Below are 26,388 nucleotides of genomic sequence, written 5' to 3'. Positions count from 1 at the left end.
ATTTTTATTGAAGTACAATTGACTTCCATTGTTTCAGATGAACGACAAAGTCGATTTTATACTTGTGTTATATGTAAACACAAATTCTTTTTAGATTCTTTTCCATTATTGGTTTCTACAAGATAATGAATACAGTTCCCTGTGCTATGTAATACATACTTGTTTATTTTATATATAGTAGTGTATATATGTTAATCTCACATTCCAAATTTATTCCTCCCTCCTGTCTTTCCCCTTTGGTAAGCATAAGTTTGTTTTCTCTGTGCGTCTGTTTCTGTTTTGTAAATAAGCTCCTTTTTTTTTTTAACCACATGTAAGTGATCATGTATTTGTCTTTGACTTACTTTCCTCAGGATAATCATCTGCAGGCCCATCATGTTGCTGCAGACGACATTATTTTGTTCTTTTCTGGCTGAATAATATTCTATTGTATATATATGCTGCGTCGTCTTTAGCTGCTCATCTCTAGATGAACATTTAGGTTGTTGCCATGTCTTGATATGCTGTAAATAGTGCTGCTGTGAACACTGGGGTGTGTGCACCTTTTTTAATTAGAGTTTTCCTCTCTTCTGGGTATGTGCCCAAAAGTGGGGCTGCTGGCTCCCGTGGCAACTCTGTCACTAGTTTTTGAGGAATCTCCATACTGTTCTCCATAGTGGCTGTGCCAGTTTACATTCCTACTAACAGTGTACAGAGTTCTCTTTTTTCCTACACCATCTCCAATATTTATTGTTCTTTTTTTTTTTTTTAATGTATATTTGACTGTGCTGGGTGTGTGTTTTTGTGCAGACGTTCTCTAGTTGCAGTGAGCAGGGCTGCTCTCTAGTTGCAGTGCGTTACCTTCTCACTGTGGTGGCTTCTCTCGTTGCAGAGCACGGGCTATTGGGTGCACAGCCTTCAGTAGTTGTGGCATGCACAAGCTTAGTGGCTCTGCAGTGTATGGGGTCTTCCTGGACCGGGAATCGAACCCATGCCTCCTGCATTGACAGGCGGATTCTTCACCATTGAGCCACCAGGGAAGCCCTATCGGTAGGCTTTTTCATGATGGCCATTCTGGCCAGTGTGAGGTGACACCTTACAGTAACTTTGATTTGCATTTACCTAATAGTTAGCATTATTGAGCATCTTTTCATGTGCCTGTTGGCCATCTGTATGTCTTTTTGGAGCGATGTCTGTTTAGGTCTTCTGGCCATTTTTAAATTTTATTTATTTTTTTCTGCCCATTTTGATTGGGCTGTTTGTTTTTTGGTAATGAGCTGTATAAACTGTATGTTTTGTCAGTTAAACCATCGTTGCTTGTATCATTTGCAAATGTATTTTTCCCAGTCTGTAGATTGTCTTTTTATTTTGTTTATGGTTTCCTTTGCTATGCAAAAGCTTTTAAGGTTAATTAGATCCCATTTGTTTATTTTTGCTTTTGTTTCCATTACTCTAGAAGACAGACTTATGAAAATAATGCTGTGATTTTTGTCAAATTGTGTTCTGCCTGTTTTCCTCTAGGAGTTTTATAGTATCTGGTCTTAGAGTTAGCTCTTTAATCCTTTTTGAGTTTATTTTTGTATCTGATGTTGGAAAATGTTCTGATTTCATTTTTTTACATATGATTGTCTAGCCACAGTATATTTTAAACCTATTATAGAAGTATAGCAGTTAAAGCAGTGTGATACTTACACATAAATGGGTAGAATTAGAATAATTACAGACCCAGATATGTCCACAGTTAGTGTGTAATGAAAGTAGCATTTAAAATCAGCAGAGAAAAGATGTTCTGAGCTAGTGAATTTGTGGATTTATTTTTTGTAGCCAAGTCTTTGATGTGATGTTTATACTCCATAATCTACCTTTAAAAAACAAAAAAAAGTCAAAAACAAAAAGGAACATGTGATGCTGTTAATTTAAAATGCAGAACCAAAGCCACTGAGCAGCAGCTGATGCAGTTACTGGCTTGTGTGTGAAAAACTTTCCCCTCTTTCCTTAGTCTCCTTGTGGCCCAGGATGAAAAGAGTCCATAATTTAAAGCCGAGGGAGAGAGCATGACCTCATCCCCCTCCTTTCTAAATGAGCCACTTCTGGCATCAGCAGTTGACTGGGGAGAGTAAACAGAGACTCCCAGTCAAAGCCCTGGAACCCCTGTGCCTGGAGTTCTTTCCTTTTTTGCTGCAGCCCGTGTGAAAGACCAGTCTTTTGTAAAAGACCAGTAGTGAAGATTAGTGTATTAATGATTGCATGGAGGCCAGCACTGCTGTAAATGAGACACATCACTACTGTAAGCCAAAATGAAACAGAAGAAAAGGTATCCTTTTTACTCTAAAGCAACAGCTGAACAAGTGTAAAAGTACTACATTGTTTGTTCATCAGTTATACTCCAATACAAAATAAAAAGTAAAAAAAAAAAAGGCACTCTACTTATACCTGGGGATACTGTTTAAAAAAATAATCTCCAACTAGGGACACCCTTTCTAAGTAAAGCTTTAATCCCAGAGCTATTTTTAAAAACTCTCAATTAAAATTTTACTATCTAGTCCTTGTTTGTAGAATGTCAACTGATACAGGAGGAATGGGGTGGGGGGTGGTTTACAAACACTCTTTCACAGTCAGCACAGTAATATTTGCACCTGCCAGCAGCTATCCTTGGGCATCGAAACAGCTGGATGAAAGACAGTGGGGAAACAGGCTAGGCACAGAATTTTTAAAATGGCACGCCACAGGTTATAAATTGAAAAAGGAAAAGGAGGGAGAGGTACCATTTTGCTGTGATACACTGAAAAGGCCTCAGCATCTCCTGGGTGACACTCCCCCCAGAGTGTGGGAGTTTTTTTGTTGTTGCTCAGTCACCAAGACATGAGTGTCATGTCACTCACACTAAGTTATGTCCAACTCTTTGCGACCCCATGGACTTCAGCATCCCAGGCTCCTCTGTCCTTCACTGTCTCCCAGAGTTTGCACAAATTCTTGTCCATTTGAGTTGGTGATGCTATCTAACTATCTTCTCCTGTGCTGCCCTCCTTTCCTTTTGCCCTCAATCTTTCCTAGCATCAGGGTCTTTTCCAGTGAGTTGGCTCTTCACATTAGGTGACCAAAGTATTGGCACTCCAGCTTTAGCATCAGACCTTCCAATGAATATTCAGTGCTACTGAGGAGCAGTCCACATCCAAACTCACCCAATTCCTCCCAGTAATGTCACTTAGATTTTTTTTAAGCTCCTTAACGTCAGGATCTAATCAAGAACCAGGACAATCATTGTTTCCTCACAGTAAGATTTTGAGCATAACCTATGGGAGTCTTACTGTTGTGGAAATAATGATTGTCCTGGTCTTTGATTAGATCCTGAAGATAAGTAGCATTAAAACTCCCTGGTAGTTCAGACTGTAAAGAATCTGCCTGCAGTGTGGGAAACCTGGGTTCGATCCCTGAATCGGGAAGATCCACAGGAGGAGGGCATGGCACCCGCTACTGTATTCTTGCCTAGAAAATCCCCATGGACGGAGGAGCCTGGTGCGCTACAGTCCGTGGGGTCGCAAAGAGTCGGACACGACTGAGCGACTAAGCACACACACACACAAAATCTCAGTGATGTTATGGGGGGATTGGGTGAGTTTGAATCTGGACTGCTCTTCGGTAGCACTGAATTCCTGTAGGCTCCCTGAGGGTTACTGGTGGTGAGTGACTTGGGAGACTGCTGTTCTTAGGAGACACATACTGCACTCTCTTTAAGGGTGAGATGTCCCCAGGCTGCAGCTCACTCTCACGTGGTTCAGAATGTGTGTGTGTGTGTGTGTGTGTGTGTGTGCGCGTGCGCGCGTGTGTGTGCACATGTGTGCGCATGTATGTGTGGTATGGGGTGTTCATATGTCTAGAAATACATGTAAAGTATAGTGGAAAAATGTTAGCAATTGGTAAATCTGAGTGTAAAGTATAAGACTTCGTTACAGTGTTACCAGTTTTTTTTTTTAAGTTGGGAAATTTTCCAAAGTATACAAATATTATTAAGTGAACTCACAAAATGGGAGATAATATTTTCTCACTGTGTGGTAAAGGGTAGATTTCCTTAATCTATGGAAACAGAAGAGTATTAACAACCCAATAGAAAAAGAGGCAGTAGGAAGACTAGGTACTCCACAGTCAAGACATGAAAAAACGTTTAAATCCTCTCACAGTAAGAAGCAGGTAAGTAAAAATGAAAGTAGCATTTTAAATTTTGCCTGGCAGAGCTAAAATAAGGTTTATAACATGCTGTGTGAGGAGACAGGCATGAGACAGTAGGCACTGACATATGGGAGTGTGAATTGGTATAACCTTTTTGGAGGACAGTAGGGGTTAAAATTTAAAATCCGCCACTTCTCCTTAGATATGAACATATCTAAATCATTCGCCTGTGTAGGTGTACCATGACGTCTGTATGAGCATGTTTGTTAGAGAGTACTTTATAGTAATAGCAGAAGATGGGTAGCAATTTAAATGGCCATCCCAGGGGACTGGTCAGATGAAGGCCAGAGAAAAGATCTAGGCAGTGTGGCGGCCACCCTGTGCACCTGTTCACAGAGTGAGGCAGCTTCTGAAAGGACTCTCTGGATAAGGCAGGTCTCTAATAGGCAGTTTTCCAGTTTTCTGTGAATAAAGGAAGATAGTAAACAATTTGTAATTGTAACAAAAAAAATTGTTTTTTAAAAGGGAGGATCTGGGTGCTGGTTACATGGTTGCATTCACTTTGTGAAAATCTGTCAAGCAGTTCTGTCCATATAACATATATTAGAAGCTTACTGAGAAATTCCAGAGAGAGAGAGAGAAGATAACAGGAACACTTACTTGTGCAGAAAGTGTTTCTAGAGGGACATACAAGAAACTGTTCGCGTTGTCTGCCAGTGGAGCGGGGTATTGAGGGACAGAGTTACAGCAGAGGCTTTCTAGTACTGTACTTCTTTTTTTACGTGTATTGCTAAAGAAGTTAGTTTTTCATGAAAACTTAATACCTTTTAAATGATGGCAAGAAAGTATAGATTATGCGATTCTGACTAAATATATGTAGTCAGATAAAGATCATATACATATATCTGACATGTGTTTAAGAAAGAAAGAAAGGATAGGAGGAAATTCAAAGTTAGATACTAACTTTTTTTTTTAGCTGATGAGACTGAGTTTTGTTTTCTTCTGTATTTCTCTGTACTTTTCCAAGTTTTCTGTAGTGTGATTGCAATATTTTTCTGATGGACAAAAATGAAACTATGATTCTTTTTTAATGCTTAGTAAGAACTTTTTTACCTGTAGGAATTGCTCTCTGCTCCCTTTCTCACCCTTTTCCCCACACAAAAAGTAGAAAATTTCAAACAGAATTGTTCCATTATCAGTATGCAAGTAACAGGAGACTCTTAAGAATATAACGATGGCCCAGGTTACATCATTCCAGTAGGAACAGGTGTCCTCAGGCTGGAGGAACATTCCAGAGGCGAACGAAAGATAGGCTTACCCCACTGGCCTTGGTGCCTTTCCTTTCTGCCATCACAGCTTCTAGTCTCATTTTAAGCTGCCATTTTCTGTCATAAACTGTCCTAGATCATATTAACCAGGCAACAGGTCATGACCATCTTTCTGCTCCTTTTACATTTTGTATTTTTTAGAATAACTGCACAAAGACTTGCCCACTTGAACAAGTGCTTGATGAACTTTAAGCTGGGGAATTTCAGCTATCAGAAAAACCCTCTGAAATTGGGAGAGCTTCAAGGAAATCACTTCACGGTCGTCCTCAGGTAAAGAGCTGCGACGGGAAGTACAGACCAGGGAGGATCTTCTTGGGTCACCTCGAGTCCCTTCGGAATGGTTGTTAATTCCATTGAGCTGGCACCAATGGTCTTGGCGGCCCAGAAAGGCGAGGTGGGGTCCGATGGAGCTGGGAGAGCAAACCCAGCTGTAGTGTTTGTGCCGATACAGCCATGCCTCTACCCACTCAGCGCCACCTTTGGAATGAGGCAGTCTCCTTGAAATGCAAAAGACAGCTTACACTTCCACCTACCTAGAATAGGCAGATTCATAGACACAAAAAAGTAGAATAAAGGTTACCTGGGGTGTAAGGTGGGGAGATGAGTTACTGTTCAGTAACTGGCATTTCAATTTGAGAAGATGAAGCAGTTCAGGAAGTATATAGTGGTAGAGGTTGCACAACACTGTGAATATACTTAATGCTACCATATTGCATGCTTAGAAATGGCTAAAAGGGTAAATTTTGTGTTGTGTACACTTCACAGTTTTTAAAAAGACAAAGTCCTTGGGAGGTAGAGAGAAAGCTCCATGGAACAAGGGGAAAGCTCAGGAGCCAAGCTATGTCGCTTATGATTTGCATCCCTGAGTGTGTTTGCCTGTAAATTTTTTTCTCTGGGTCATTTGGGCCCCCTGCAGAAATATAACAGGAACTGACAACCAAGTGGAACAAGCCATGAACTCTCTCAAGGAGATTGGGTTTATCAACTACTACGGAATGCAAAGGTTTGGAACAACAGCTGTCCCCACATATCAAGTTGGAAGGTTTGTATTTAATTTCTTAACTTTTGTCTGAAAGAACTTGCTCATTAAAAAATAAAAAGAAGCAGGATTTTTTTTTTTTTGGTCAGTGGTGTTTTTAGTTATTTCTAGATTTCCTGGAAAACTGGACCAAAAGAATCCTTTTAGATGACCAACTGATCCATAGCCTCCATAAGTTTTGTTCTGTTTTATGATAGTTCATGTACAAGGTGAAAAGTAAGTCAGGATTCAGAGAGCTTTAACCTGATAAGGCAGTTTTTCTCTCCCACCTAATAGCCCATCCAGGGATTCTGTTTTCTTTCACACAGATAAATCTTGGCTCAATACATGACCTAGCAGTAGCGGTTGGGTAACTCAGCCCCAGAGTAGCCTGAAGGAGATGAGTAGCTTATGCTCTCTGTTAACAGGTGCTTCCTAATTTCTTAAACTGGTACCTGCCCTTCCCTCACCCTTTAAAGAAAGTGGTGTAGGATGCAGGTAGCATATAAAATTCATTTTAAGAACTCTCTCATCAGCTTTGTGATAGTAGGAAATCCCTCTAGGTGAGCTGGGGTGGGAATCCCATCAGTGAAAACTCGGGTTTATAAGCTTACTTACACTATCCTGCTCTCCGGTGCATGTTGTGTTGCCTAAATGATGATTCACATTGCAGTTAGGATTGGGAAGCTTGAGTTGGAAGTGATCTGAGAGATTATTTAGTTCATGTTCTTCCTGGCACTTTGAATTTTTTGCTTTAGCAAAGGTGAAATTTGCGAGGCACCTCGAGCTCACTGGTTTGTCAGCTGCAGTCCTGAGAGGAGAGGGGTCTTCTCAATTCAGTCCATGATTTCAGCAGCTGACTCTATGAAGTTGCATTTGTTCATGCATCCTTAAGAGCACAAAATGAAAATATCACATGGTATTTCCTCTACCTCTCTGAGGCTGTGTTGTGAGGGTAAAAAGCTCAGGTAAAAGGGGGAAATTCTTCGGCAGTCCAGTGGTTAGAACTCCATCCTTCACTGCCAAGGGCCCTGGGTTCAATCCCTGGTTAGGGAACTAAGATCCCACACGCCACATGCAGTGGCAAAAAATAAAAATGAAAACCACTCATAGAATTCAATAACAACAAAAAAAAACCTAATTTTAAAATGGGCAAAGAACTTGACTATTCCCCGAAGAAGATATACAGGCAACTAATAAAGCCATGAAAAGATGTTTAGTACCACTAATTATTCGGGAAATGTACATCAAAACCTCAGTAGGATATGACTTTGTACCCATTAGGATGGCTGTTATTTAAAAAAAGAACAAAAAGGGAAAGAAAATAAGTGTTGGGTGTGGAGAAACTGCAGCCCTTGCACACTGCAGGTGAGCATATAGAATGGAACTGCCATTGTAGAAATGGTCTGGACAGTCCCCGAAACTAAAACACAGAGCTCCTGCTGTATGATTCTGCAGTTTCCAAAAGAAATAAAAACACTCAACAGATATTTATACACCTATGTTGAGAAGAGCATTGTTCACAATAGCCAAATGGTAGAAGCAGCCAACTAGGTGTCCATTAACAGATGAACTGATGAACAGAATGTCCATAGTGCGGTGGGATGCAGCCTTAAAAAGGAACGCAGTTTGACACATGCGACAGCACGAATAAACCTGAAGACTTATGCTAAGTGAAATAAGCCAGTCACAAAAGGACAAGCACTATGTAATTCCTCTTACCTGCGATTCCTAGAGTAGTCAGTCATAGACAAAGTAGAATGGTGGTTGCCAGGAGCTGTGGGGAGGGGAAGGAAGGAGTTCCTGTCTACTGAATCCTCAATTGGCCGTGAAAGATTGAAGAGCCCTGGAGGCAGATGGTCCTGATGGTTATATGACAGTGTGGCTGGACTTAATGCCGCAGAACTGTCCACTTAAAAATAGCTGAAATGATAAATTTTATGCTATATATACTTTACATGGTTTATAAAAGAAAGTGAAAAAAGGAAAGATACTAGTAATGTAAGAAGTCTCGTAGTTAAGCAACTTTATACCAAGTGTTGGCACACTTTTTGTGTAGAGGGTCAGGTCATAAATAGTTAGACTTTGTGGGCCGCGGAGTGTGTCCGGCAGCTCCTCAGCACTGTTGTTACAGGGTGAAAGCAACCAGAGATAGCACATGTGTTAATGAGCACGGCTGGTTTTCAGTAGAACTGTTTACAAAATCAAGTGGCCAGCCAGAGAACAAAGGTTTTTGCACACAGAAGTCTTTCTTTCATGGTATTTGGTGCACCGCCACCTAGTCCTGAATTAGCACTGTGCTCTTTTTGAAAATATTACTGAAGGCCTAGGCCAGCTGAATAATGTTTACTCAGGAGGGTGTTTAAAGACTGTTGGAGCATGGCTTGTTCCAGGTACTTCAAGAATTGCCAGCAGTGGGATATCTTTTAGAATAATTCATTGCACTAGTAGGTTAAAAATCTACTAACTAGTTAGTAGATTAGTTAACTACTAGTTAGTTAGTAGGTTAAATATGTGATCTCATTAGTATATACAGTAGCATTTTACATAAAACACAAATATCTCATATAGATTAACTTAAATGTGAAAAATAAAAACCCTAGTTAAGTAGAAAAACAGAAAAATTAATAGGAGGGATTTTTGTTTTTTGGTGGTAGGGAAGGGCTTTCTGACTCCAAGCCCAGAAATCTTAATGAGGAAAAAAATGTTCAGATATGATACATGAAATACATCCTTTGTGTGGCAAAAGATAGTATAATAAAAGTAAAAGGAAAAATAGCATACGCATAAAGATCAAGCAGGTCATGAAAGCTATCCTCTGAAGTGTTAACAGTGTTTGTTTTTTAGAGGTTAGATACCAGGTAACCTCCTTCCTTCTGTACTGTTTAATTTTATAGAAACATGTATAACTTATAATCAGCAAAAGTAAAGATACTTCCATTTTGGTGAGAATTATAATGCATAAAGATAAATTGTATTTATTCTCTTTACCTAGGCAAGAAATCTTTTCATATAGGGGAGAAATTTTTTTTAAGTTTCAAATAAATATTGATATGTAAAGACTGATTTATACAGATAACACCATGTATAACAGCTTAAAACATGACTAGGCAGTATTTATACTGTATGGCATTTTAAAAATGAGATGATACTAAATGATACAAATGGTATATCCTTAATTTTCTTCTCTCTTTTTAGTTCTTTTGACATTTACCTGTGTCATTATATCAATATTAGTTTTTCTGCTTTTAAGTTTAATAAAATATATAAAGTTAACATGATTTGTTGACTCTACAAATTTGAGCAGATAAAACTCATCTTAATGCAAAATTAAGTAAAATAAATGCTGTTTAATTTTAGAGCTATACTGCAAAATTCCTGGACTGAAGTCATGGATTTAATATTGAAACCCCGTTCTGGAGGTGAGAATAAAAATAATCTTAAGAAAAAAAAAAAAAGGAATATATGAGTCGATATTCATGAAATTGCTTTGAATAAAAGTATAGGTGCAAATTAGCATCATTATTTCAAATTTTTTTGCATCTTTATTTTTGTACAAGTCTTATGTACATATTAGAGACTTATAATTTATCTCTTATTTTCAGCTCTTTAGCTCAAGCTCATCTAATTTATTAACTCACAAATGAATACATTTATTTCTTTGTGCACTACAAAATTTCTGAACATACAGGACTCCAAACAGATTTCACTGGTGGTTAATTTGTTATAAAAACAGAGTGTAATATAATATAAAAACTTGGAGAAAGCACACTGAGAATTTTTGTTTGAAGAGTTCATTAGAAATTCTAATGTCATACTGTATTGAAAAAAGGATTTAAATATCACTTTATAAATCACCAAATAATTATGTCCACTGTGGATGATTATTTATTTGCACGTTGAAAAGAGAGGTTGTCTAATTTTATGGAAAGTAACCCATTACATTTGACAATACAGTAGAAAAAGAGAGGGGAGGAAGCAAGGGCTGCCTAGGTTTTGTCTGAGGTTGAGTTGGCATGGCAGCACTCAGTGGTTGACTTTAAGTCCTGAGATGGTAGCATGAAAGCCATCTAGTTCTGTAAGCTCTCTGCCTTTCCTGTCTTTTCATTTCTGATTATTGCTCTCAGGTGAGCAGAAGCTCTTCTGAGTACCTCTATCACAAATAGCAGTTCCTAATTTTGTCTTCTCTGTGAAATGTTTGAGTTATGAAAGTCTGTCTTTTGGATAAACTGTTTAATCACAGCTTTTTTCTCCCCCACTCCAGCTGAAAAGGGGTACTTGGTTAAATGCAGGGAAGAATGGGCGAAGACCAAAGACCCAGCCGCTGCCCTCCGAAAACTACCTGTCAAAAGGTGTGTGGAAGGGCAGCTTCTCCGAGGACTTTCAAAATACGGAATGAAGAATATAGTCTCTGCATTTGGCATAGTGAGTGCAATTTGTGAAGTCAGGCCCTGACTCAAGGTCGCTTAATGCTTTGAAATTTTTATCTTTAAATTTCACTAAATTTTGAAAGAACAGAAGGTGAATAAGGCTCCTTTGGTGATCTCTGAGAGCTGTGCTACCTGAGTGATTCCTGTTTAGACCCTGGATGGTGATCGGGGAGGGCGGTGTGTGCAGACAGTGGAGCGGTGATGATTAACATGGAGGGCTTGGAAAAAGCATCCATGTGGGAAACAGTAGCTATGAGGAGGTTTGATTTAAATGAAGTATTAATGTCTTGGTATTTGAGAAATCAGAACCCATCATAGAGGTCATTTCTTGGTTACTCTCCAGCATCAAAATGTAACCTGCCTCAGTGAGAGGGTTACACAGTAAGTGGTCTAATTGACTACATTTTAGTGTGGTTTCTCTGAGTACCGTCCTGGTGAGTATAGCCTATATTTGTGTTTGGATACCGTAATCCCGATAGACTAAAAGTTTAACTTTTAATTGTTAAGTCTTGCTTGTTGTTCCCCAGATGTACCCCCCCCAAAATCAGGATTCCTGTTCCAGGAAATTAGTGGTCAAAAAGTCATATAGGCTTTTGCCTTCTGTACAATTAGAAAACACTGTTAGCTCTAAGATTGATGTGTAAGTTCCTTGAGTTTGAAGTCTGTGTCTTTGATTTAGTGCAGGGGTCCCCAGCCCCTGGGCCACGGACTGACACCCGTCCGTGGCCTGTTAGGAGCCAGGCTGCACAGCAGGAGGTGAGCAGTGAGTGAGAGACGCGTCATCTGTATTTACAGCCAACCCCCCATCTCTTGCATTGTTGCCTGAGCTCCGCCTCCTGTCAGATCAGTGATGGCTTAGTAAGCATAATACACTTGGATCATCCCACCCTTTGCCACCCTCTGTGTCCGTGGAAAAATTGTCTTTCACGAAACCAGTCACTGGTGCCAAAAAAGTTGGGAACTGCTGATGTAGAGTATGAATTCCAAAGCACTTGTTTTCTTCACATTCACATCTGCACTGTGTGGGTACGAAGCGGGAGCTGCTGCTGATTGTGAGCACCTTGCAGCCTGAGGGGTTCCGTCTCTGAAATTGGTTGCCACGTATCAGTCACTGTTTCTGTAAGCTCTTCGAAAAAATGGGAGCTGGAAGTTAGGAGTTTCTTATATGAAGTGTGCCACTTAACAAATGGGGTGTCTTGGCAAGTACAGTACTTTCAGTATTCAGAATTTTTTTTTCTCTTGCTTGGTTTTTTCCCTCCCCTCAGATACCCAGAAACAATCGCTTAATGTACATTCACAGCTATCAGAGCTACGTGTGGAACAACATGGTGAGCAAGAGGATTGATGAGTACGGGCTGAAGCCTGTGCCCGGCGACCTTGTTCTTAAAGGAGGTAAAAGGCGACATCATCCTTACGCAGCCCACCTTGGGGTCAGTTGTTTGACACTAGTGCTGAAAATCCAGCCTGGCTTCTGGTTAAGATAGAGAGCTTGTGTCTGGTAAGCTTGAGATGAAAGGACAGTATAAGCTCAGACTGACTGGTTTGGATCTGTTCTCTTTAAAGAAAAATGCTTCTGAGTTGAAAATTATGCACCTTAGTCTCCATTGTCTTAACTAGGATAAGATTTGGAATAAGTGTTGCCTAAAATCCCTTGCCAGATCCTAACCTGGGTCTGTCAAATACTTCTCTACACCTCTGAATGTACTTCAGCCTCCCTGGTGTTCTAGGTCAGCCTTGAACAGTTTCTTTTAGTCAGCACAAGACTGGAGCTCCCTTTGCTTGGGGGCTGTGAAGTGCATACTCACTGCCTGACATGTTCATAAAATGTGCAGACAGCCCCATCTGCTATTGACCCCGTACTGTGGGCCAGGCCTTCTAAGTAAGCCCTCTACTTTAAAGCTCACAGGATTACTGTAAAGTATGCTGTATTTCAGATGAGGTTCAGTCACTCACCCTAAGGTTCCACAGCTGGTTTAAAAAAAAAGAGAAAGTTGGGAATCGAACTAAGTCTGTCCATTTCCAAAGTCCATGTTCTCCTGGTGTGGTCTACCCTGAAACTGTCTGGGGACAGAGCCTGCTCATCTGTAGGTGTGCCCAGTAAATCCACTAGAGCTTTTATTTGCACAGAAATTTTAATTAATCTTTTCCTGATTAAATTTTTCCTTATCCAGTATTGATCACATCTGGTGGGTTTTAATGTCCCCTGTGCCAACCCATTTCATCCTCTAAATACTGACTGAGTTGTCTTTTTTCCCATAATTTATTTTTCTAGCAAAATGCACTCATTTGTGATAGCTTTCAAGATTGTATTTTGTAGTATTATTTGAGGAAAAAGCTAAAAGGATTCCTAAACATGAGGTTGCAGCTGAGAAATAGTTTACTTTAAGTTTTCTGCTTTTTCTAAATCCATATCTATTTCTTAAATAGATAAATAGAAAAGACAGAAAGGTATATATTCCAAACTAATTTCTTTGAGCTTCATGGGCCGCTGAACCTGCATCAGCTTGCATTTCTGGTTGCTTAGATGTATGTAATTTTAGCAGATTGGGCTCATGAAAATGGGCTAGAATGGGCTCAAGAATATGGGCTGCCCATATTCTTAATTTATTCATTGGTGTATTTTCAGCCACAGCCACCTTTATTGAGGAAGATGATGTTAATAATTACTCCATCCATGATGTGGTAATGCCTTTGCCTGGTTTTGATGTTATCTACCCCAAGCATAAAAGTAAGTTCCCAGTGTGGGGAGAATAGTTAAAGTCTAACATAATTAAGCCACTGGCACCCAAGAGTATAGAGAGAGGAAAAGAAAATCAGTATTAATTTCCATCAGACTTGAAAAAAATGTTTAGATTTCAAATATATGTAAGCCATGTTTACTTGTAAAAGTCTCCCTGATATGGATGCATTCAGACGGATGATTTAAAGCAAGAAATCAGATGGTGGAGATTGTGGTGGTAGTGGTAGTGTTGGTATTATTATTGTTGTTGCTATTATTGTTGGCACTGTTATTTAAATTTCTGAAATTCACTAATTCTTATTAAGGATGGAAGAATTTGGAAAGCATCATTGAGAAAGTGATTGAATAATTCTACTTTGTGGTGGTTTAGTTGCTAAGTTGTGTCTGACTCTTTGCAACCCCATGGACTGTAGCCCACCAGGCTCCTCCATCCATGGGATTCTCCAGACAAGAATACTGGAGTGGGTTGCCATTTCCTTCTCCCAGGGATCCTCCCCTCCCAGGAATCAAACCTGGTTCTCCTGCATTGCAGGCAGATTCTTTACAGACTGAGTTGCTAGGGAAGCCCCAAATCTACTTTAACATAGCTTTTTTAAAAAGCTTTTTTTTTTTTAACTCAACTATATAAGTAATATCTGTTCATTGGGCTCAGAAATTTATAAAGTGGAAACTTAGAAATTTCCAGAAGCTTAGAAAGTTTATAAACTGGAAATCCTCTACCCTTGTTTCCCATGTCCCAGAGGCTGTTGGAAATTACTTTTGTACCTTCATGGATGCTGTTGTTGGGGGCTGGGTGGGGGAGGATGGTTCAGGATTCAGAACTTGAAAAAAAGGAAGCTGCCCTGAGTATGGGACCAGTTTGGTGGAACTGACACTGAAAGTTTCCTCCTCACCAGGGCTGGTCTGTAGGAGGTGTTTTCCTGTTAAAAGTCTTTTCTCTTGAGAGGGCAGAATTAGTTTACTTATTGATGTTATATTCCTTGAAATTACAGAATGTTTAGGATTAGCACCCTTCTTTTATAAGGCAAGTACTTAGGAAAGAGTTGAAAGGTTATCTTCCATTTACATGTTTGCTTAATCACATTGCTGCGTGAAGTTGGCCTCATGGAGAGAGAAGGATTAAAGAAGAGCAGAAGGAGGAAGGGATGTGCATGCCCGAGGGGCGTGGCCTACCTGTGCTGTGTGGATGGTGGGCGTGGCCCGGTGGGGAACCCAGGAGCTAGAGAAGGCAGGAACTGAGCTGCTCAGAGCCGCACTTGCCTTCTTTCCAAGAGAGAAAAGAATCTTCTTTCTGGTACCTCTCGAGGTCAGAAACTTTGGGTTAGGCAGTGTCACTTACTCAGCACGGGCTTTGACAGAGCCAATAGTGGAGACTTCGTGGCCATGGCAGGGGCTTACAGACTGGCTGGGTGGTGGTCCAGGCATGTGGATCCGTGACATAGGCTGTTGATGTCAGCAGCACTCAATCAGAGATCCCAGCTGTCCTCATAAGTGGGTTGTGAGGTCTTTTCTTAACCCTGGTCTACCTAACATTTCTTTACAAGTGACTTGAATAAGAAATCTGATTAGCATGTGTGCAAGTAGTATTACCCCAAATAGTTAATTATATGAAAAGTAAGTATTTAAAAGGTATTTAAAGTACTATAGAGGGCATTTTTCAGAGAAGGCAATGGCACCCCACTCCAGTACTCTTGCCTGGAAAATCCCATGGATGGAGGAGCTTGGTGGGCTGCAGTCCATGGGGTCGCTAAGAGTCGGACACAACTGAGCAACTTTACTTTCACATTTCACTTTCATGCACTGGAGAAGGAAATGGTAACCTACTCCAGTGTTCTTGCCTGGAGAATCCCAGGGACGGCAGAGCCTGGTGGGCTGCCGTCTCTGGGGTCGCACAGAGTCAGACACGACTGAAGTGACTTAGCAGAGGGCATTTAATACGGTTAAATGTAAATTCTCACATTTATGTTCAAAGGTCAGATGTATAGATGGAAAAGGCTACTTTGATGGTAGTCTTCATAAAAGCTATCCAGTGTTACGATAACGTAAGCCTGTTACCCAAGGCAGATTAGGACTCTGTGGGGATTACAGAATATTTGAGGGAACATGTTGGTCTAGAGAAGAAATGGCTTAAAGTCCCAGTACTTATGAACACATGTGGAAGGGAGCAATTAATCTATGTCCAAAAGCAGTCAACAGAAGTCACACAAAGAGTATTTCAGCTTGGCAAAGGAAGATCTTTCCAATAATTGCATGCTTCACGAGGTAGTAGCTCCCTGTGGATGGCAACGTGCAAAGGCTGAGTGCCTGTCTCTGGTGTTATAAAAAAAGATTCTACATCAGGTGCGAGGGTGAGCCAGATGGTGTTCCCAGGTCTCTTATTTTTATACATTTATTTATAACTACCTTCTTCTGGAAAGAGTTTGAGGCTCTGTATATAGTCTCTTCCAACTCTGAGTACATGTAAATTGCAGTTGAGTAATTTCTGATGAAATGGTCTTTTGTGCCTGGCTTGGGAACCTTATACCCAGATACTGTGTCTGGTGGGAGAGATAATCTACAAGTTGGAAACAAACCTAAACTGGACACACCTAGTACTAGTTAGTAAGGCAGTAAATTTTAATTCCAGAGAACAGGTTGGATTATAAGTTGATGTGACTAATTTTGTTAAGACGATCTAACTGAACTTTTGTTACCTTCTTTGTAGTCAAGCTCAAGATAGCTTGCTGACATGCTGCATTCCACATAACTTTTTTGTGTTTTTTATTAGTTAGTGAAGCCTACAGGGAAATGCTCACAGCAGACAATCTTGATATTGACAACATGAGACACAAAATTAGAGATTATTCCTTATCAGGGGCCTACCGAAAGATCATTATTCGTCCTCAGAATGTCAGCTGGTGAGTAATAGTCTTGAATGAAATAGAACTGAATTATTGTGTGAGATTTTAAGCTTTTGCATCACGTAAATACTTTTCAATGCTTACAGCCTGGTATATGAGTGTTATTGTTGTTGCTAAATAGTATTCTCATAACTACTACTATTCAGTATTTTTCAAGTTATCAGGAGATAAATGAATTCAAATATAGTGAAAGTGGCTAAGTTTACTTCTTATTGACATTGGTAAATTATTGAAGAGATGTGCTGAGAATGAACTTTTTCCCTGTTTCTCAAGAGACTTGATACTTTCTAGTTCTTACTCAGAATTAGCTGTGAGTTCCACACTCTTGTGATTGTTTCAATATCATGTTTCTATGGAGAAAAAGACATTTGTATGAACTCACTTTACAATACCTTAATACTTAGTATTATGTAAAGCTTTATTTGATAATTAAAAACTTTAAGCCTGGACCAGATGCCGACTGTCAGGAAATTCTGTCGTTTCCTTCTCTCTGTCTCCTCTTCTCCCTTTGCCTCCTCCCTCCTGGTCTCTGGATTGAGGGAGGAGGTTGGCAGGGTTGTCCTTGCTCTTGCCCACTGTGGAGAGCAGTTTCTCAAAATGACACAGTGTTGTTAGTGGTAATGACCACTCTGCAAAAAAAATATAAATGCTGTGATTAATTCAGTCGCGTCTCTGCCAAGTGAAGTTTACTATATATCAGTTCAGTTCAGTTCAGTCGCTCAGTCATGTCCGACTCTTTGCAACCCCATGAATCGCAGCATGCCAGGCCTCCCTGTCCATCACCAACTCCCGGAGTTCACTCAGACACGCGTCCATTGAGTCCGTGATGCCGTCCAGCCATCTCATCCTCTGTTGTCCCCTTCTCGTCCTGCCCCCAATCCCTCCCAGCATCAGAGTCTTTTCCAATGAGTCAATTCTTCACATGAGGTGGCCAAAGTACTGGAGTTTCAGCTTCAGCATCATTCCTTCCAAAGAAATCCCAGGGCTGATCTCCTTCAGAATGGACTGGTTGGATCTCCCTGCAGTCCAAGGGACTCTCAAAGAGTCTTCTCCAACACCACAGTTCAAAAGAATCAATTCTTCGGTGCTCAGCTTTCTTCACAGTCCAACTCTCACATCCATACATGACCACAGGAAAAACCATAGCCTTGACTAGACGGACCTTAGTCGGCAAAGTAATGTCTCTGCTTTTGAATATGCTGTCTAGGTTGGTCATAACTTTTCTTCCAAGGAGTAAGCGTCTTTTAATTTCATGGCTGCAATCACCATCTGGAGTGATTTTGGAGCCCCGCCCCCGCAAGAAATCTGACACTGTTTCCACTGTTTCCCCATCTATTTGCCCTGAAGTGATGGGACCAGATGCCATGATCTTCGTTTTCTGAATGTTGAGCTTTAAAGGCTTTGGCATAGTCAATAAAGTAGAAATCGATGTTTTTCTGGAACTCTCTTGCTTTTTCCATGATCCAGCAGATGTTGGCAATTTGATCTCTGGTTCCTCTGCCTTTTCTAAAACCAGCTTGAACATCTGGGAGTTCACGGTTCATGTATTGCTGAAGCCTGGCTTGGAGAATTTTTGAGCATTACTTTACTAACATGTGAGATGAGTACAATTGTGCAGTAGTTTGAGCATTCTTTGGCATTGCCTTTCTTTGGGATTGGAATGAAATCTGACCTTTTCCCGTCCTATGGCCACTGCTGAGTTTTCCAAATTTGCTGGCATGTTGAGTGCAGCACTTTCACAGCATCATCTTTTAGGATTTGAAATAGCTCCACTGGAATTCTATCACCTCCACTAACTTTGTCCGTAGTGATGCTTTCTAAGGCCCACTTGACTTCCCATTCCAGGATGTCTGGCTCTAGGTGAGTGATCACACCATCGTGATTATCTTGGTTGTGAATATCTTTTGTGTATAGTTCTTCTGTGTATTCTTGCCACCTCTTCTTAATATCTTCTCCTTCTGTTAGGTCTGTACCATTTCTGTCCTTTATTGAGCCCATTTTTGCATGAAATGTTCCCTTGGTGTCTCTAATTTTCTTGAAAAGATCTCTAGTCTTTCCCATTCTGTTCTTTTCCTCTATTTCTTTGCATTGATCGCTGAGGAAGGCTTTCTTATCTCTTCTTGCTATTCTTTGAAACTCTGCATTCAGATGCTTGTATCTTTCCTTTTCTCCTGTGCTTTCACCTCTCTTCTTTTCACAGCTATTTGTAAGCCCTCCTCAGACAGCCATTTTGCTTTTTTGCATTTCTTTTCCATAGGGATGTTCTTGATCCCTGTCTCCTATACAATGTCACGAACCTCTGTCCATAGTTCATCAGGCACTCTATCTATCAGATCTAGCCCCTTAAATCTATTTCTCACTTCCACTGTATAATCATAAGGGATTTGATTTAGGTCATACCTGAATGATAGGATACTACATATTAACCACATACAAAAGAATTTCCATCCTAAGGAAACGTCTCTCGTCTTTCACATAGATTGCCATCATCTGTCACTTTGCTGTATAGTATTTATATATAAAATCTAGCCTTATTCTGTTACTGAATAGTCTCACCTAGAATTATCTACACTAGGCCTATGTGTTTTTCTTAAGCAAATGGTGATGAGCAACCTAGTACCTGTTACAGAAATTCACATTCACACTCTTCTTTCTTTGTATGTTTTGAAGGGAAGTTGTTGCATATGATGATCCTAAAATTCCACTGTTCAACACAGATGTGGACAACCTGGAAGGTAAATCACCACCAGTGTTTGCTTCTGGTAAGTTTACTTAGCCATCAGTTCTGTGTTAACTTGGAGATGTTTTCTCATACAGAAACGTATTTTTAAAAAGCTTACTATCATCAACCACCTCCCAACCCTCTCTGTGATTTCTATTTTGTGTTTTATCATCTTAGTTTTAAGATTATAGCTGGAGGTCAGTGATTAAAGCAGTGTTTTGCACTGAAAATGAATGAACATTATAGAAGGTTATAATGTCATGTGATTGAATGTCCTCCCCCCACATAGAGAGTTAACAAAGATGAGTGAAAATCCAGCAAGAGAGTCTAAGACATTGTCTGCCTTCTCACCAGCAAATTCTTGTCGCCTTTTCTTTGTCCAGTTTCGCCGTGTGGTGAAAACAGTGTACAGGGGTTTCCTTGTCTGTCACCCACCCTTTTTAGGAAGGGCCCCGGTGGAATTGCGGTAGAGAGTCAGCTGGATCCTTTACTCACAGATCCCTTTCTTCCATGCTCCTTCTCTGGGAAGCAGGCTGGGGAAAGGACCGCAGTTCTTTCTGTATGGGGATTACGTGACTCATGCCAGGCTGTCTGCAGCTGCCTTACTTTTCTGTCTGTTGTCTCCTTTTTTGCCTGGCAGAAGGCAAATACAGAGCTCTGAAGATGGATTTTTCTCTCCCTCCTTCTACCTACGCGACCATGGCCATTCGCGAAGTGCTTAAAATGGATACCAGCATCAAGAACCAGACCCAGCTGAACACCACCTGGCTCCGCTGAGGCCTGTGTCCCGTATTAGAAAATGCAGACTTGTGTTTGCTGGCTTCCTGTTCATTTTCCTCTGAGTGCAGGCCCCTGTGTGGATTTGGGATCTTTGTAGTAAAAGACTATTTGTATTTTTCCAAGTTTTTATTAGCTTAATTTGCAATATTTGTACATATATAGAAATCGTGAGGATCCTCACTCTAGTTCAGAGAATATAAATTGGTTAGAATATATTTCAGGTGCTTAAATCATAGCAAAATGTCAGCTTTTATTGGCTTTATAATCATTTTAAAGAAATTTGGTTTAAGGTAGCAGTTTTACATTTTGCTACATTCTTGAAGGGCAGTAGGAATTTTTAATGCATCTCTTGAGTGTATACATAACAATGCATTTTAAGAGAAATGCAATGGAACAAATACTATGGATAATGATTAGTGACACCCCTCCCCTCAGAAAAACCCTATAAATATAAATAACAGTACCTATGCTCATATTAATTGTGGTAAAACATCCACAGGTTTATAAACACAAAAGTGATTGTTATCCATGAACCAGGTTCAGCTAAGTGTATATAGACTTTCCGGTTGCAATAGCTTTTGCATTTATTATCATTGCCTTGCAGGAGCATTGCATTAATAGGGCTTTTTTTCTTTATGTAAACATGTGCAGCTATTTTCAGTTAAGGTCCACTTTCTACTCCAGGTGCCTTTTATGTTAACTCTTTCCGCTGGACTGATATTTGCCCAAAAATAAACGATGGAGAAGAAGACTTTTGCAAACTTAACAAGGGCTCCTCCTATCAGCAGCATTCCCTTTGTTACCCATAGCAGAGGTCTTTCCAGTTTTGGCCATGCATCAAACTGTGCTCTGGTACGAAAGCATAAATATGCCTTTCCAAGGGTGTGTGACATTATTGTATCAATTTTTATTTTCTATCATTTCTAGAACCAAATATAATAAATCTTTTTTAAAACTCTGTCCTACTAGTAATGTTAATAAATGACATAAAAACCTAAAACTGAATGCAAATGAGAATCTTGGCCCTGCCGAAGGCAAAGAACCAGGTGAACAAGGGCTCCTCAGAAAAGGTGCATCATGACCGAGTGTGGGATAATGACAGAATGTGGAATTGTAGGACTGATAGACCCTGTGAAGCTGGAGGCAGGGTGATTCTTAGGGTAGCGTCACTCCCTTGCCTTCCAGCGTGCTTTCTCCATGGAAGAGACAGGGATGGAGAAAAGTTGCCCTGCCAGGAGCATCACACCAGGGGAGTGTGGATGTTGTTCATCCTCTTGTCTGGCAGTGGAAACAAGGGGGAAAACTGTTTCTTTAACGCTGGTATTTTAATGATGTCTGTCACATTGTAGAGGTTAAAAAGGTTAGAACTCTCCTGGTAAATTGGCCTTTCAGCTGGCTAGTTTCTAAAGAATCTTTTGCCTCACAAGGACCAGAGTATTAAATGTATATTGGACTGTTTGTACTTTCCAGTGCTAGCAAGTTATTCATCAGACTGATTAGTGAGAAAGTATTTATTATGGGAACCTCACCCTACAGATTGCAAGTACATTCAATACTTCTGCGTTTATAAACTTACATTACTCCCCAGAAAAGAAGTGAGGCTAAACTTATGGTTTCTTCAGTTTTTAAATACTTATGGCTCTTTCTGACAAGTTAAGTTTCCTGGCTGCATAAGCCGACGACCAGTTTGTATATGTCTCCTCTTAAACACCAGTGGGAAATAATGGCTCACGGCAGATTCTCAGAGCCATTTTGAGACTTGGGGGCAATTAATCCTAGGGAGTTGGTCGACTGGGAGAAGTCATTGCCTTAGCATTTTGTTCTTAACACTTGGAGGCAAGTGACAGGATTCCTGAGGCAGATTAATGAAGCCTGGTAGCAACTTCATCCTTAACATAAAAGTATCTTTGGAAAAAAAAATCTTTGTTTGCTAAATGTTTTACCTGAAAGTAATAATAAAGGATGAGTATTTCTTATTATAATGTGAAAGCAGTCTATTTACTAATAGAAAAGTAAGCTCAGTAATCATAGTCTGACCAACTGTTTTGTTCATGGTTTTATGTAGTAGGTAATAACTAGACAGCTATGATACTAATAAAAAAAATTTTTTCCTGGTTGATTCTTGAATCAGCTGAAAAATTGGTAGCAGCTGCAATAGCCCATCCATACTTAAAACTCTACCATTTGTTCCAGGCTGTACAAACTAGCACAAACTGGTATGTATTTGCCCTGAGATGCATTTTGTGGCCAGTTCTGTGCTAAAAAATAAGGGTATGGGTGTGGGTACATAATACAAAATAGAATATATGTAAATGTTATACTAACTGTTTATCTGTGCTAATGTGTGTGCATGTGGTATTTTGAGACATAAAAACAGTCTAGGAGTATTGTACTCCGGTTAGCATGGGTGAAAATATAATGGAAGAACCTCAAAGCCATGGATGGCCAGGTTCTGCCGTTCATAAATTGAAGAGCGTACTTGCAAAACAAAGGATAATTGAAAGGTTTTTCTTTATTCGGTGAAATCTGCTTTCCTATTTTATGGGGCTACACTCCTGTAGGATAAAACTTTTGTTTTGAATGGCAAACTCCTTGGGAAATCAAGGAAAAAATATGGACATTGTCTCCAGGGGAAAGAAAAGGGTAAAGCATGTGTACACTCAATGTACACACACACACATATGTGCCAACTTTTCATACAGTTTTCTGCACTTCAGTGTAATATTCAGCTAAGACCCCCTACTCTGAATAAGTGCTTTCCCAACCTTAATGTGCATAGGAATCACCTGGTCTTGTTACAGTGCACAATATCTCAGCAAGTCCAGGTAGACTCGTGTTTCTAACAAAGTTCCAGAGGTGCTTACACTACTGGTCTGCACACCACATTTGGGGAAGCAAGGCTGTAGACCTGTAGTGTGCTGGGCAGTACGGCAGTCACTTGCCACGTGAGGTTCATTTAAATTTAACTAAAACTTAAAATTGAGTTTCCCAGTCACACTAGGCACAGTTCAACAGCCCCATAGCCATATGTGTGGCTAGTAAGACAGCATTGCTCTGGATAACAAATCTGCCACTCAAGATAAACGGGAGGTACGACACCCAGTGATGCTAATGATGAAAGGCAAATGGTCAGCTAAATACTTTCCACAGGTGCAAGTGGGGTTACAGTGCTGTTAGATCCGGGGCTTACACTGATGGCTTAACCAGAAAAAAGTCTTAACTGCTGTCATTAAAAACTTTCCTTCCTGGCTGGCACACACTATAGCTTCTTATGAAAGCAGCAGCTACAGAAAGCAAGAAGGGTTGAAGGGTGCATATGATTCTGTTGTCTTGAGGAGTACTGTGATGACTGTGTTACAGCTTTTTCACCCATACTGAAGACTCCTGCCAAGTGACCAGTGTATAAAAGAGGTGGCAACAGAGAGCTGTGATGGAAGAAGTTATTCAGAGCCCTGTTCTCTGATACATACCATCCCATAAAAGCTCTAAATGTTTTTCTAGAGCAACTCTATCCAATAGAAATATCATGTGAGCTGCATATGTAATTTAGAATGTTCTAATAATCACATTGATCCTGTTTCAAAATACCATGTACATTTTATACTTAACACATTTCAGTTTGGATTAGCCACATTTCAGTATTCAGTAGCCACTTGTGGCCAGTGGCTACCATATTACACATTAAGGTTTTGAAAGGTCACTTCTTTATTGCATGTCATTGGTATAGTGGTAAATTTGTCTTGAGTACTAAGGTTTAACTTGTAAAACTGGGAATATGTAAGTTGGGAGTAAGACTGGTTAAATGTGATTTTGAAATGCTTAATAGATGATTACATTTTATGGTGATTGGGAGTAAATATTTTTGCTATGGGAGCACATAACAAGCATGGCTGTTAATAGATGCTAAATATTTCAGGATGCTTGAAATTTTCCTTAAGCAGTTCCGATGACACTGTAGTTTTCTCTCCTCTGAATAATGCAGAGCTAATCCCTAGTGCGACTTCTTTTAGATTTTAGATTCCAAATATATGGAATGTGAATTGAGCTTTCAGGGATGAGAGTGAGGATTTTGTGACTGGTTAGCATATAAAGCTTGGGAACTCAGGTTTTTTATACAGACATGGTAAGGTGATTGAAGCAGGGCTGAAGTTTTTGCTTTGTTTTTGCTAATAGCTTTTGTTGGGATATATTTCATATATTGTACAGTTCACTCATTTAAAGTATATAATTCAGGGGGTTTTAGTATATTCACAGTTGTGCAGCCATCCCCACAATCAATTTTATAATATTTCTATCACCCCAAAAAAGAAACCCTGTACCCATCAGCAGTCACTTTCCATGCCCAGCCCATGGCAACCACTATCCTGGCAAGAACTACTTTCAGTCTCTATAGATTTGTCTGTTCTGGTCATTTGTATAAATGAAATTATGCAATATGTGATCTTTTGTGACTGATGGCTTTCACTTACCTTATGTGTTGAAGTTTCATCCATGGTGTAGTAAATATCAGCCCTTCATTCTATTTTGTTATTGTTGTTCAGTCACTAAGTCGTGTCTGACTTTTTGTGCCCCAGGGACGGTGGCACACCAGGCTTCCCTGTCCTTCACCATCTCCCAGAGTTTGCGCTAACTCATGTCCGTTGAGTCGATGATACCCTTCTTTGGGACTGGAATGAAAGCTGACTTTTTCCAGTTCTGTGGCCGCTTCTGAGTTTTCCAACATTGCTGGCATATTGCGTGCAGCACTACAGTATCATCTTCTAGCATTTTAAATAGCTCACCTGGAATTCCATCACTCCCACTAGCTTTGTTCATAGTAATATTTCTAAGGCCCACTTGACTTCACACTCTAGGATGTCTGGCTCTAAGTGAGTGACCATACCATCATGGTTATCTGGGTCATTAAGACCTTTTTTGTATAGTTCTTCCTGTGTATTCTTTCCACCTCTTAATGTCTTAGGCTTCTGTTCAGTCCTTGCCATTTCTGTCCTTTACTATTTCTTTGCATGAAATGTTCTCTTGGTACCTCCAGTTTTCTGGAAGAGATCTCTATTCTTTCCCTTTCTATTGTTTGCCTGTATTTCTTTGCATTGTTCACTTAAGGCTTTCTTATCTCTCCTTGCTATTCTCTGGAACTCTGCATTCAATTAGGTATATCTTTGCCTTTTACTTTTCTTTTCACAGCTATTTATAAGGCCTCCTCAGACAACATTTTGCCTTGTTGAACTTTTTTTTTTCTTTTGGAGTGGTTTTGGTCGCCTCCTCCTATACATTGTTGCAAACTTCCATCCATAGTTCTTCAGGCAATCTGTCTACCAGATCTAATCCCTTGAAGCTATTCGTCACTTCAACTGTATAATCATAAGGGATTTGATTTAGGTCGTAACTGAATGGCTTAATGGTTTTCCCTACCTTCTTCAATTTAAGCCTGATTTTTGCCATAAGATGCTCATGATCTGAGTCACAGTCAGCTCCAGGTCTTGTTTTTGCTGACTGTATAGGATTTCTCAATCTTCGGCTGCAAAGAATATAATCAGTCTGATTTTGGCATTGACCATGCCCTTGTGTAGAGTTTTCTCTTGTGTTGTTGGAAGAGGGTGTTTGCTATGACCAGTGCATTCTTGGCAAAACTGTTAGCCTTTGCCCTGCTTCATTTTGTACTCCAAGGCCAAATTTGCCTGTTACTCCAGATATCTCTTCCTACTTTTGCATTCCAGTCCCCTTTGATGAAAAGGACATCTTTTGGTGTTAGGTCTAGAAGGTCTGTAGGTCTTCACATAACCTTTCAACTTCAACTTCTTCCACATCAGTAGTTGGGAAATAGATTTGTATTATTGTAATGGTAAATGGTTTGCCTTGAAAATAACTGAGATATTTCTGTTATTTTTGAGATTGCACCCAATTACTGCATTTGGACTCTTGTTGACTGTGAGGACTACTCCATTTCTCCTAAGGGTTTCTTGCCCACAGTAGTAGATATAATGGTCATCTGAATTAAATTTGCCCATTCCCATTCATTTTAGTTCACTGATTCCTAAAATGTCGATATTCGCTCTTACCGTTTCCTGCTTGACCATGTCCAGTTTACTTTGATTCATGGACCCAACATTCCAGGTTCCTATGCAGTATTGCTGTTTACAGCATCAGACTTGACTTTAACCATCAGACCCATCCACAGCTGAGTGTCACTTGTGCTTTGGTTCAGCCTCTTCATACTTTCTGGAACTATTTCTCCACACTCCCCCAGTAGCATATTGGACACCTAGCAACCTGTAAAGCTCATTTTCGGTTGTGATATCTTTCTGTCTTTTCATACTGTTCATC

At 40.0% G+C, this 26,388-nt stretch overlaps 1 protein-coding gene across 1 annotated transcript in view; it reads left to right on the top strand.

Moving 5' to 3' along the window:
* Positions 1–20,128, top strand: part of PUS7 (pseudouridine synthase 7) — a 53,809-nt gene extending 33,681 nt beyond the window's left edge. Inside the window, exons 8-16 of the mRNA XM_052638855.1 lie at positions 5,616–5,744; positions 6,391–6,516; positions 9,853–9,914; positions 10,757–10,917; positions 12,188–12,314; positions 13,549–13,650; positions 16,430–16,559; positions 19,233–19,324; positions 19,925–20,128. Of these exons, the coding sequence (XP_052494815.1) occupies positions 5,616–5,744; positions 6,391–6,516; positions 9,853–9,914; positions 10,757–10,917; positions 12,188–12,314; positions 13,549–13,650; positions 16,430–16,559; positions 19,233–19,324; positions 19,925–20,061 (1,066 nt within the window). The 3' untranslated portion in view covers positions 20,062–20,128. The remainder of the gene's footprint in view (positions 1–5,615; positions 5,745–6,390; positions 6,517–9,852; positions 9,915–10,756; positions 10,918–12,187; positions 12,315–13,548; positions 13,651–16,429; positions 16,560–19,232; positions 19,325–19,924) is intronic.
* The last annotated feature ends 6,260 nt before the right edge of the window (positions 20,129–26,388 follow it).

The sequence above is a fragment of the Budorcas taxicolor genome, chromosome 4, assembly GCF_023091745.1.
Source record: "Budorcas taxicolor isolate Tak-1 chromosome 4, Takin1.1, whole genome shotgun sequence".
NCBI classification, from domain to species: domain Eukaryota; kingdom Metazoa; phylum Chordata; class Mammalia; order Artiodactyla; family Bovidae; genus Budorcas; species Budorcas taxicolor.
Note: the sequence above shows the minus strand (reverse complement) of the source record. Positions and strands in the feature narration are given on the sequence as shown.